Raw genomic sequence first — 12,325 nt, forward strand, 5'->3', positions numbered from 1 at the left:
CTATCACCCTTACGATTAAAATTAAAAAAAAATAAATAAATTAAAATTAAACATAATCCTTATGTTTAAAGAATTTCATGTATTTCATTCTGCACACAACACCTCTTTTCCTGTCACCAGATAGCACCAGGAAGATCCTGATGGTGATAACTAATTAATTTTGTTTTGTTAACTTCGTTTTGTGCGAAAAGACGCAAAACACTTACTCCGAGGCAAGGGCAAGGATGACCCAGGCCTTGAGGGTATCCAAAGGATGATTAACTAGGAAACTATTTAATCAAGAAAACCATTTTGTAAGGAAGAATCTGACACGCATGCCCTTGAGTTTGTTCCTAATCAACCTGTTGGCAACAATTGGCTGAAAAACACAGACAGAAGTGTTTGTGATGTGAACCATTGGTGAACTCTGCTCATGATAATCCTAAAAATCCAGGCTCATCGTCGTCTTGGTGGCCTTTCAGGGGACTCTCCCCAGTCCCTCCCATACTGGGGAGCACTGGGATTCCGCTGAAGTTCCCACTCCCAGCCCCGAAAATGCTGCGTCCTTCCCTTCCACCACTCGCTGAGCTGCTCCGAAGACCGCATGAATTATTTCCGAACAACTCGCTCAGAAAAACACTCTCAAAAAAAAAATGCACAATAACTTTCTGGGTCGCACGGAATCAAATCGGCCAGGATACATCGGGGGTCCGCGGAGACCATAAGAAAAAATCGGCAGCCTAATTATTCATCCGCGTTGGCACCCGCAGATAGAAGCGACGCATTCATCCTTTTCCTTCAAGACAACCCCAAGTGACGGCTGAATTTGTCTGAAAGAGCTCTCCCCTCCCAGGAAGGGGGCTGCACGTGGTGCCAGCGTTTATTTATTCCACTTTTCTTGCTGCTCAGATGGAAAAATGCCCAGGTCAGTCCGCTGCGCTGCAATAACCTTGTTTTATCTTCAACGCCTGTCTCTTCTGTGGCTTTTGTGCATACGCAAGCAGCTCCTCGCGGCGCTATCAAAATAAGTAATAATGGTGTAGCTTGTTTGGGGAGCAAGCTGTACTAAATTATTCCGAAGGCTGATGTCTCAATGAGGAAAAATAAAGTAGCTGCGATTTGGAGATCAAGCAAGTTCAGACCTTTTCATCACGTCTTTAGACTCGCAAATTCGGCTCTCGGAAAACCAGGGGCTATTTCACCAAGTTCTCCTTCTTCAGGGAAAAAGCCTTTGTTTGAAGCCTGCACGGATGGAGCTGTTTATCTCCCGAATTGTTTCTGGCAGAGAAGCCATTTCTGGTATTACGCGGACTTAAAACCAGTCCAATAGGCAAACACAATCCCGACGGGAATTTAAGGACCTGCACACTTACACTTAATAAGTGGCAGCACTGCTCCAGTAAATCTAGGTTATTGCTGCAGCTCTAATTGCACTGGATCTCTCCTAGACATCGTTTCTCTTCCAGCAGTACCCTGCAGAAAACAACACACACGGCGCAGCATCGCTATCTCTGGGATGGGAATCGGAGGAGACGACAGCCCGGGTCTAACAAACCGAGCTCGATCCTGCGAGCTGCAGATGTCTGAGATGCCCAGAGAGGAGCATTCATCTGAAACACCAAAGGCACTGCAAATATTGCGTGGTTACAGGTTTGGCCGGAGCAAAACGAGATGCCAGGGGCGCTCCAGCTGTGCGGTGGGCTTCAGTTTAAGGTCAAACTGGCTAAAAACTGCAATGCAAAGCCATCAAGCTTGCAAGATCCCTGACTCCGTACATCTTCCTTCCCCATGCTACACGAATTGCTATTAAACCTCCAAAATGCCAAGCCCCGCATCGTCTGGGAAGGAGCCAGCACCCCCATTTCTGGATCTCCAAGCACTGCCATGCAAACCACATTTTATTTGCACCAACAAAAATGATCTGCCGGGCGATTCCCTCCGCTGAACAATGCTCATGTGTCCTCGGTGCCAAGGGAGTCATATATTAAATATCGGGCTGCGGAGGGCAGGCTGAGGTCTCTAAATGGCGTAATGGAGTAATGATCCTGGAGGCAGAGGCCAAAAGCTGGACGGATAGACACCCTCTCATCATTCCAACTTCCATCCTCAAGCAAAGCGAGGCAAACGCATTCAGAGCGGCGAGGTCACAATTTGCAATTCGTGACCCGTAATTACTGCTGCTGAAAACAAGGGCAAGGAAAAGGAGATGGCAAAGCAGCGGTCCTCGCGTGCACGGAGGCTGCTGGTGAAGCAGGAGAAGGGCAAACCCACGGCACACAACCCACGGCGAGGGGGCTGCTCGGATGGTTTTGGGTAAAGCAAAGCGACCCTCGGCTCACAGCCAGCTAATTTGGGGTCGTGAGTGCTGCTGGAAGATGTAAAAGCAGCATCTAGACGAGTTCAGTCCTATGGGAGGATGGCGGAGAGCCATTGAGAGCCTCATAGTGAGTGCCCCTGTTCTCACCTCAGTGATCACCCGGAGGAGTGTGAAAAGCTTGTGGTGAAATTCTCCCGTCCTCCCAGACAGAAGAAATAATGCATCACCACCAGATGTGGCTAAACTATATTTTAAGGAGGTGCCAGTTTACCCCAAAACCACCAACAGTGATGAGTCAGAGCCATCTGAGGTCTTGGCCATCACCCTCTCCCCCTTGGGATGCCTGAAATGAGGCAAGGTAGGACCAAACTTTCTCCCAAGACCCAGAAAAACCCAAAAGCATTTGCACGACCGTGGCAATTGGCAGAGAAATCTGGGCAGCCCCTTGTGCATGTGCTGAATTAAACACCAGAAATCCAGTGAGTGATATGGATAAAGGTGGTGGCAAACCAGTCCATCATCTGGACGCCTCTTGACGCATCACTGTAGGATATCACAGCTTATCCTTGTTCTGCAGACCCCAAAACCTCCAAAGTTACTTAAGGCCAGCATATCCCATTGTCCAAGAAAGCAGAAAACGAGTCAGAGCACAATTCAGGAGGATGCAAGGTGTACTAGGTGTGCATTGAGGCACATTTGGACTCTGCATGCGTCAGCATCAGCAACCACAACATCCTTCAGTGCGAATAATAATACAATTCCTACCACAAAACTTGTCTTTCTTTTTTAACCTAGGCTACATTTGAGATTATCTAAAGTGTTAAGTATTTTCTTGATGAATTTCAGATTTTTAAATATTTTCTTGATGAATTTCAGATTTTTACAATGTGGGGAAACGTGGAACGGGCATTAAACCTCTGTCACAAGGTGCCTAATTCAACAGAGACTGGCTTTACACGATGCAAATGGTTTAATCTGAATTACATTCCCAGTAGATCACTTGAACTGCTCTTAATCCTTGTGTGACCACTTTTGATCATAATTTAAAGGGCTGCAAATCAGGATTAGCCGACTCCGCTCATCGACAGTGGCTGCTCACATCTGAATTCCAAACAAAATAAATCATCCACTTAGGGATTTATATTGCTCTAACTCCCTCTAAGCTAATGCCAATTTGCTAAAGTCATAAAGCTGTTAGTTTAAGAAGAAAAAAAAATTAAAAAAAAGAAAAAGAGATGACCATGGCAAACAGCTGTGGAAACCAGACAGGAAAGCAACGATCCTCCAGCACCTGCCGATGTGACCACCAGGACCACAGGTCCCCTCCCAGCTTTGGGACAGCCCCAAAATTCATGAGAGTCCCAATGCATCCTTTATTTTTATTTCTAAGCAAGGTTCTGCAGCGCGGGGATGCAAACCAGCCTCCGAGCCACCTCTCATCCAGCAACAGCCCCTTTGGCCCCTTATTTCACAACAGCCAGCTGGGCGAGCTGACCATAAATACAGAAATAAACTACTTCAACTATTCCTTTTTTGCATTTCCAGGGAGTCTAAGGCATTTTTGTACTCTGCAATTAGTAGGAATATCTGAAACACTTCCCTATGCTGCTGAAAGACATCGCATTTTGTCCTCTCTTCTACAAGAGGAATGAAGTGTGCTCGCAAGCAAAGCCTAGCTTCTGCCAAGTTTTTGCAACTAAAGATAAGTCTCTTCAGGTCCCAGCTAATGATTCTTTTTTATTCTTTTCCCTTACTTTACAATTCATCCTGTTCCAAGTGTTTAAACCAAGTCCTTGACACAGGAATCCTAATGCTGCATTTTTGGTCAGCAGCCATAAGCACACAGGTGTCATTACAAAACAGATTGGAAAGGTGGAAAAAGGAAAAAAAAAATGGGGAAAAATAGGAAAAAATATTGTCCCTCATAAAAAAGGGAAAAAAATAGGGAAAAAAAAATCCCTCAAATTCCCTAAGACATTTTACTGAGGGATGCAGATGCAAAGTAGAATCATCCCCTATAAACATATATTCTGCCAGCCTTTAATAATAATACAATAAAGATGTAAAAAAAAGAAACAACTTGCTTTGACAGTCCCCTTTTCAGGAGGATTTGATAAATTGGTGTTTTATAGGCACAATTTTAAAGCTTCATTTTAACACCATCTAAAAGGCAGCGACGATTGTATTACATAGCAGTCACAGGTGAATCAGCTTTCGTAAAAACCTTTGCAAACAGCTGAAAAGAAAGAAAATGAGGTAGAGAAATAATGACTATTATACGCAAGAAAGCAACTTTAAAGGATGCGGCATACATCAGGAAAGGCATTACCGTCCTCTTGTTAAATTCAAATACGCTTTGAGATGCAGAAAAGTTCTTTTTTTTTCCCCGAAAGCACCCAGACAAAGGCAAATAGCTCCTGATAGAGCGTATGCCATGGAGAAAATGTAAATGTAAGAGCAGACAGAGCTCATCATCGCAGCCTTTTTGGGGTGGATTATGTTCTAGTGAGTAAAGAGTAATGAAAACCGTGACACTGAGATTTACCACGCGAAGCCTTTTGGATACCCCAGGGTTGCGTTCCAGCATCCCGTGCTCATCTCCTCCTCAAAGCTGGGATCTTCCAGGCTCAGGCTGGTGAGCCAAAACCACGACAGCAAAAGCATGCCCCCCTCTTGGGAGTGAAGACTTTGGAGCATAAAAACGTGTTTTTTGGGGGGCAGAAAACACGTTTCTCCTGCAAAGAAGATCCCCCTGAATCTTCCCAAGCCTCAAACCCACCAGGACAGAAGAGGAGCGACCTCCACACCTCCACCGCTGCAACCTCGGCGAGACCCCAAAGAGCAAACCTGATTTCCTTCTAATTAATAGGCTGTAGCCCACCACTTCCAGCACCTTAAAATTCTGTAGACTTGTGAGTACCTCTCCAGTGCGAGAGGCTGGAGGCTGAAAGCATTTTTAAGTGCCTTTTGATGAACACACTGACTTCTTGCTGGTGCCTCCGGGCTTAATAATGTTATCACCTTTATAGCATTTGGGATTATTTCCCACCAGACAGGGGAGAAAGGTGCCCGAGCAGCTCACAACCTGCCAGTAAACCTCTCCTGGTCCTGCTCCACGCCTCCACTACCGAAAAAAGAAAAGAAAAGAAAAGAAAAGAAAAGAAAAGAAAAGAAAAGAAAAGAAAAGAAAAGAAAAGAAAAGAAAAGAAAAGAAAAGAAAAGAAAAGAAAAGAAAAGAAAAGAAAAGAAAAGAAAAGAAAAGAAAAGAAAAGAAAAGAAAAGAAAAGAAAAGAAAAGAAAAGAAAAGAAAAGAAAAGAAAAGAAAAGAAAAGAAAAGAAAAAAGAAAAAGAGCAACAAGAAATAATAAAAAAATCAATAATGATAATGATGATGATAACGATGCTCCTAATAATACAAGGGAAAGAAATATACTACTACTAATAATACAAGGGGAAAAAAAAAAAACAACAACAACAACAAAAAAAGCACAAAGCAGAGAAACGACAAGAATTTTCATTTTCGCTCTTCACTGACAGCAAAGGGAAGGCTCCCAGCAGAAGAACCGAGGGCATCTACATTTTAAAGAGAAAACTTCAAACGGATCAAACCAGCCATTCTTCCAGCAGGACCCAGCTCCCACCGTTCCCATCCTCGTCTCCATAAGAAACGTCTTCTTAGCACTTTTCTCCAACCTGGAGGCCACTTTTGGTCATCTCCTGCTCATTTATAGCAATTTTTTTTTATTGTGCTGCAAAAATCAGAACCAAGCTGGCTTTCTAAGTCACATGGAACACCATGAGTGATGTGATTTCTTCTGCCTGGGTAATATTTGTCAGGGAATGCCACTTTTTGTACTGATAGAACGCAGTTTGCAATTCAGATCTTAGTTTTAGGGACCCAAGGAAGGACATTTTTCTTGATAAAAAGCAGAGAAAAAGAAGGAAATTCATGGCTTCAGAATGAGGATGGATTAACCTGCCATGGGGTGCGGGCTGAGTTTTGGGTACCTTCAGATAAGAGCAGTGCCATGAAGAACCAAAGCTTTGTCAAGCCTCCTGCCCACTTTTTCTCTGATTTTGGCTTAAACAAAGAACTTTTGGAGCAATCCAGAAGCCACCCCCTGACCTGGACAGAGGTCCAGAACAAATCGCGTGCTGCTGACTCATCCTAAAAGATAACCCAAAAAAAAAAAAAAAAAAGCATTTCAGGGGTAAAACTTGACCTAAAGACAAAATATTCAGCCCCGTGCTGTGGCAACCTGATGCAGCAGGCTGTGCTTGATGAAGCATTAAGACAAAAACAGGCATCTTGGAAGGGCTCTCAGCATTTTGGCACAGGACTCCCTACACAAAATGCTGTGCTGTCACTCATTCTCATGCAAATATCCCTTAGGATGAGGAAAAAAAAACAAAAAAAAAACACACACAAGGGGAACTGGCTGTGCGCATCCAGCCCTGGGGCATCCTGCTATTGAAAGGAATTCAAAGGATTAAGCAGTTTTAGAGGGCAGCACCAGCCCTAAAACAAATCTTACAATTTGAGTCGCTTGTCAGGAGTTCAGCCTTACAGGAAAACAGCCACAAATTGTATTTTATTATATTCAAACTTCATACCCGTCCACCCGGAATACGAGACCAACTGCAGAGGTCAGGCTAATTTAGCCACCCTTAGCCTCACCTTTGATGCAAAATATATATATATCTATTTAAATATTAAATTAAGAATGCACGTTTTGGTGTTAATATAATACAGAAAGCCAGCAGCCCTACCATTAATGCAGAAAAAAATAAATAAATAAATAGATAGATAAATAAATAAATAAATAAATAAATATTATATGAAACTAAGAATGCCTTTTTTGGTGTTAATAAAATAGAGAAAGCCAGCGCCAAGCAGGCACGTGGACATCTCCAAGCTCCTGACCTGGTTTAGGTGCCTTGCATTTCCCCACCAATAAAGAATGGAAGGAAAATGCGCAATCACAGCAAAATCCTGCCACGCAGCAGCCCCCTGCTAGGGTTTCTCTGGGTTGCTGATGGCGTTGAGTGATGCTGGGGTGTTCAGAGAAAGGGATCTACTCGCAGGTGGGTTTAAGAGTCTGTAATTTCAGACAGAAACGGCTTCTAATTACAGTGGGAGAAGGAAGACCTGTGAAAACAGATACTGCTGTATAATCTGGCTTCATTTTTCAATGAAGAGAGGCTCAATTAGCATCCAAATTGGAGGACATACCCAACCACTTGTCCTCCGTATGTTTAAAAACCATTTCATGGGCACCTCACATCCAGCGAAGAACCCCAAATCTCAGCGGTTTGCACTGATATCAGCACTCAATCTCCCAGCAGCAGCCTAGAAATTCGATAAAAAGCCAAGTTCCTCCTAAATTGCAGGTCTGGTTTGGTGAATATTTGGGATCGATGAGAGGAGTCGAGGTCTGGACGAAGGCAGCACCACCCTCGTGTATTTGATGGGAGCTCTACCAAAGTCCATCCTACCAGCTTAATTTTTGCGTTTAAAAGAAGGAAAAAAATAGAAATAACAACGCTCTGAGAACTCTCATTTAATAAAAAAAAAATAACATCAGGGAAAGAAGCAGCACTCGAAGCACTCTTGCTGATTCAAGTGCGTTGGGCATGACAGGAACCCAAGCTTTTTTGCCCTGAAAAGTTGTTTTTTTTGTTTTTTTTGTTTTTTTTTTGGAAATGTTTTAGCCTCAGAGCAGCTGAGCCGGACAGACGGCAGCTCGGAGCAAGGCTATTTCGGAATTCACGAGGACGTCACCCGGGGGGACCCGTGCCAGGAGCCGTGCTTGGTTCCAGCTGGAAAGGAGGAGCCGCTCCGCACCTCCAGCCTCTGGTGGAGGCCAAGAGGAGGCAGCAGGAAGGGAGAGGCTTAATTCAACCAGCCTAAAAAAAAAAGCCAAAAAAAAAAATAAAAAAAAGGGGGTGGAATAAGGGCTCCCTCTCCTCGTGTTACCCAAGCAAAGGGCACGGAGCAGGAGCCACCAGCTGCGGTTGGAGCAGTCGCAGCCCCAGCCAGTGTCACAGCGGCCGTGTAGTGACATGACCTCCTTGGTCCAGGCTTGGCTCAAATTCAGCCCAGACAAGCAAACAGACTGCAAAATCTGTCCCTGCCACCCCTCGCTCATTATTACGCAGAAATACTAAAGCCTAGCGCAGAGCACACCAAAAAAAAAAAAACAAAAAACACCACAACAAACCAATGCCATTTGGCAGCTGTTGTATACCATGAATCTGCAGAATAATTTTGGGCGGAATGGGACCTGCAAAGGGCATCTGGTCCAGCCCTAATCCATCCTTCTCTACGGCTTCCATCGGAGCTGAAGCGAAAGGTGAAGCCTGAACCATTTTCCCAGGCAGAAAAAAATGAGCAAGAAGGCTTTTCTGAACATAAAGGTCAGCTGGCAAAATAATCCAAGGAGGCCAGCAATGGGAAAAGAAAGACTTCTAATTCATCACAGCCACAAAAGGTCCTCTGCCAAGGCGAAAACCAGCACGACCCAGCTCCATCCTGCACGTATAGATATAGCAATTTATAATTCACCAGTTTGCTGGGATATTTCCCAAAACGCGGATTCCTGCAGGAATAATCCTGTTTGGTTCATTCCGAGAGGTGCACCCCTGCGTTTCATTTCCTGCTCCTCCACCACGCCTGTGCTTGGAATCAAGATGCTGGCTTTGCAAAACCAGCCTCCAGAAGACGTTTTCCAATCGATACGCATTATTTCCATCACAGCCAGGGCTCCCAGCACTCGTCCCAGAAAGCAGACAGGCGAATGCAGCTCCGAAATGCAAAGCAGATCCAGCTCGGAGCTGATCCTGCCTCATGTTAGACATGCACGAAGGAAAAAAAAACAAAAAACAAAAAAAAACCCACACCACTAGCAACGTGGGCATGAGCTATTAACTCTTTTAGCAGAGCAATTTGGGAGCTTTTTTTACACGCTGCTTGTCTGCCTCCCTCCCACCTCCCATCACTTCCACTCCTCCCCGCAGCCCCAGCTCCCGGGGTTCAAAGGCAAGTGGAGGGCAGCGGGATCTGCAGCCTCCCGGGAGCAGCACGGACCCAGCGTGGGATGCACGTGAGCATCACCACTTGCTCCAACACCGCTGAGATCCCAGCGCTGAGAAGAGCCACCACGGTTCCAACAACAGGAATCGTACAGAAAGGTACCATAAAATAGTTTTTTTTAGGATAAAGGGGGACCAAACTCACGAGGGCACTGATGCTGTCATCTAAATTGCATTTCCTCACCTCTCCCAGAAATTTAAGGGAGGGAAAAATTAAACAAGAAGACCCAATCCTGAATTTCTCGTTGCCAAAGTGCTGCCCAGTTCCAACCCAGTGCCCCCAAGTCCTTATTTCTGTGGGCATCCATCTCTAATCCGGTCACCACCAGAGATCCCAGAGGGGATGGAAGCAGCCCGGGGGGTGAAGAATAACCTTCAGAGCCATGCCAGAACACGGAAAGGAGCCCAAATTTCATCCAAGACTGCACACACCTCAATAAAATATCACCCGTTTAAAGCTCCCTGCTCACCTGGCCCAGTGCTTGCTTGCCAAAAAAAAGGACACTGGGGAAAACACAAGGGAATGACTAAAAAGCTATTTGGGATATATTTGTCCTCCAAAAAAGTGTATGCTTGCAAGCACCTAGAAAACAAGCGGCTGCTAAAATTGGTCGAATTTAACAAAAACTTCACACTTTTATATTATAAAGCCTCGTCTGAAGCCGGTTGGGTGCCACAGAAAAGCCACGGGAAGATTAATAATTCAGCTCGGAACGAGAAAAGTCAACGCACACGGAGCAGGGATAGAAGAAGTTATTTGGTCTTGGCGCTGAGTGCCTACGACAGGGCTCAGCGGAGGCTCAGTGATCCTCGAAATTTGTCTGGAAGTGTGATTGTTCCCGACCAGAAAAGAATATGCACATATTTCACAGGCACTCTGCTCGACGGTGAGCTCCTGCCACTCCGGGGCTAAGTGTGGGATCAGAGAAGTGGGGATAACAAAATAAAGCAGCCAGGCTCTTCTGGGTTTATAGAGGATCCAGGATTTCCCACCACAACAAAACTCCCTTTACTCAATCCACATTAGTGAAAAAAGTCCTTCGTGTGGATGATAATGGTATTTTTTTCCCCATTTTTCAAAATGAATTCAATGCTAGATGTCATGTTGTCTGCCCTAGGCACCCAACCAAGAAAAATCCCAATTTGGGATGGGCGAGTGTCCCTTTCACCCAGGGAGAGGGGTTTGTCTTGCAAGCATCTGCTAGAAGCAGATTTTTGGGTTTTGTTCTTTCTGTGGGACAACACGTGAAGGAAGGGAAGAGGGAAACTGAGCAGCAGGAGCACCAGGGGGGAATCCAGCTAAAACCAAGTAAGGCTCAAGCAGCAAAAAATCAAAGACCTCTTGGTCCACGCCATGAAGTTCCCCTTAATATCAACCACAACCATCATTATTTAAAGGTCTTCTCTCGTACCTGCAGATGCAATAGGAAGCATTTAGCTTTTGTCCATCCATCTCCTACATCATGCAAAGACCTGGAGCAGACAGGGAGCCCGTCCAGAGCGCCGCCCGCATCGTCCTCGTCTGAGCATCCAGCGTCCCCTCTCCGTGGCCCGACCTGGGGGGCACAGAAAGGATTGACAGACTAAGTAAATCTCTATCCAGCCACTAACTGCCAAAAAATGTTGAGAAAATTAGGAGCTGCAGACATCCTTCTGGCTTTTGGACACCCAAAAAGCACATTTTATGGAGAGAAACCAAATTATTTCAAGCAAATTAGGAGCTGCAGAGGTCCTTCTGGGTTTTGGACACCCAAAAACCATGTGTTATGGAGAGAAACCAAAACCATCATGAAGACAGGGGCTGTGAGATGTCAAACAAATTTTTTTTTTTTTTGGTTTATGCTCATTTAGGAGCACATTTCTCAGGAGCATCCCGCCCCGTTCATGTCGCTACCAGAAAATGATGGGAGCTGCTTTAACCGAGCAGAAAGTTTGGCTGACGGTGCCAACAGCAGCCGAAAACGCTGCTCCCGCCAGGAGCCAACACCACGGGCCATAAATGTGCTCATTTAGCCTTTGAGCAAGCTGCCACGCAAAATTTCCAGCACCCAAAGGGCAGCACCCAAATTCTCGCAGCCACCCAGGCCCTTTATGGGATTTGAGAGCATCGGGCACCAAAGCACAGAGCGCAAAATCCCCCGGATCAGGATCACGGACCACTTAACAACAGCTCTTTTCCTGATCTAATAAAATTCCCCGTGCTGAAACCACATGAAATATTCAGAGTGAGAATAAAACCCGTGTGCTAAGTGGCAACACCAGCTCTAACAGCACGGGGCTTTTTCCCATTGCTCCTCGCTCCACTCTCAGCGCTCTCCCATAACGCCACCTCTAAAAACACCCCCAAAAAATAGCGTGGAGCCACCAGCCCTGGGAGCGCTGGTGCAAATCCCAGGTGGGGATGAGATTTCCCCACGTGCACATCGCCAGAAGCCCTCTCGCGGCGAGCAAGGCAGAGGAAAATCCCCCCCCCAAGCCTCAGCATGGAGAGAGAAAATGCTGCAACTGCCTGCAGCAACGCCGGCGATCGGCGAGTCTCCCGGGTTACCAACTTGGAAAAAAAATCACCCGGGAGGTTAAGAACATGTAATTTCCCCCGAAATTAGGAGAAGGTGGGGGAAAAAAAAAATAATAACAGTCGGTTGCTTGTGAATTATGGTCATCCAGGCACGTTAAAAAATTGAGCATTAAGTACAACCAATCCTCGCTGCTGATTTTTTTTTTTTTCTTTAATAGGCTGTGAAAGGTATTTTTTTAGGTTTATAAATAGATTAAGCGCCCTGCATGCTTCACAGGAAGAGTTTGCACTGACACACATCCAGCTGCAAAATGCAGACGGCAGGCAAGGACTGCAGGTGGTTTGGGGGCTCCTTCAGAGCCAAGCCTTCCCCTGCTAGACCACAACCCTGCTTCCACCCTAATTTTCGGGGTAACGTG

The 12,325-nt window shown here is 45.5% G+C and overlaps 1 protein-coding gene across 3 annotated transcripts in view; it reads right to left on the minus strand.

Moving 5' to 3' along the window:
* LOC137846612 (leucine-rich repeat and fibronectin type III domain-containing protein 1-like protein) overlaps positions 1–10,963 on the minus strand; it is a 41,891-nt gene extending 30,928 nt beyond the window's left edge. The window contains exon 1 of one of the 3 annotated variants that reach the window (XM_068664607.1): positions 10,801–10,963. In XM_068664607.1, coding sequence (XP_068520708.1) covers positions 10,801–10,841 — 41 coding nt within the window. In that variant the 5' untranslated portion in view covers positions 10,842–10,963. The remainder of the gene's footprint in view (positions 1–10,800) is intronic. The other 2 variants (XM_068664606.1, XM_068664609.1) reach the window with 2 other exon arrangements.
* Positions 10,964–12,325: the final 1,362 nt, after the last annotated feature.

The sequence above is a fragment of the Anas acuta genome, chromosome 34 (assembly GCF_963932015.1).
Source record: "Anas acuta chromosome 34, bAnaAcu1.1, whole genome shotgun sequence".
Taxonomy (NCBI): Eukaryota; Metazoa; Chordata; class Aves; order Anseriformes; family Anatidae; genus Anas; species Anas acuta.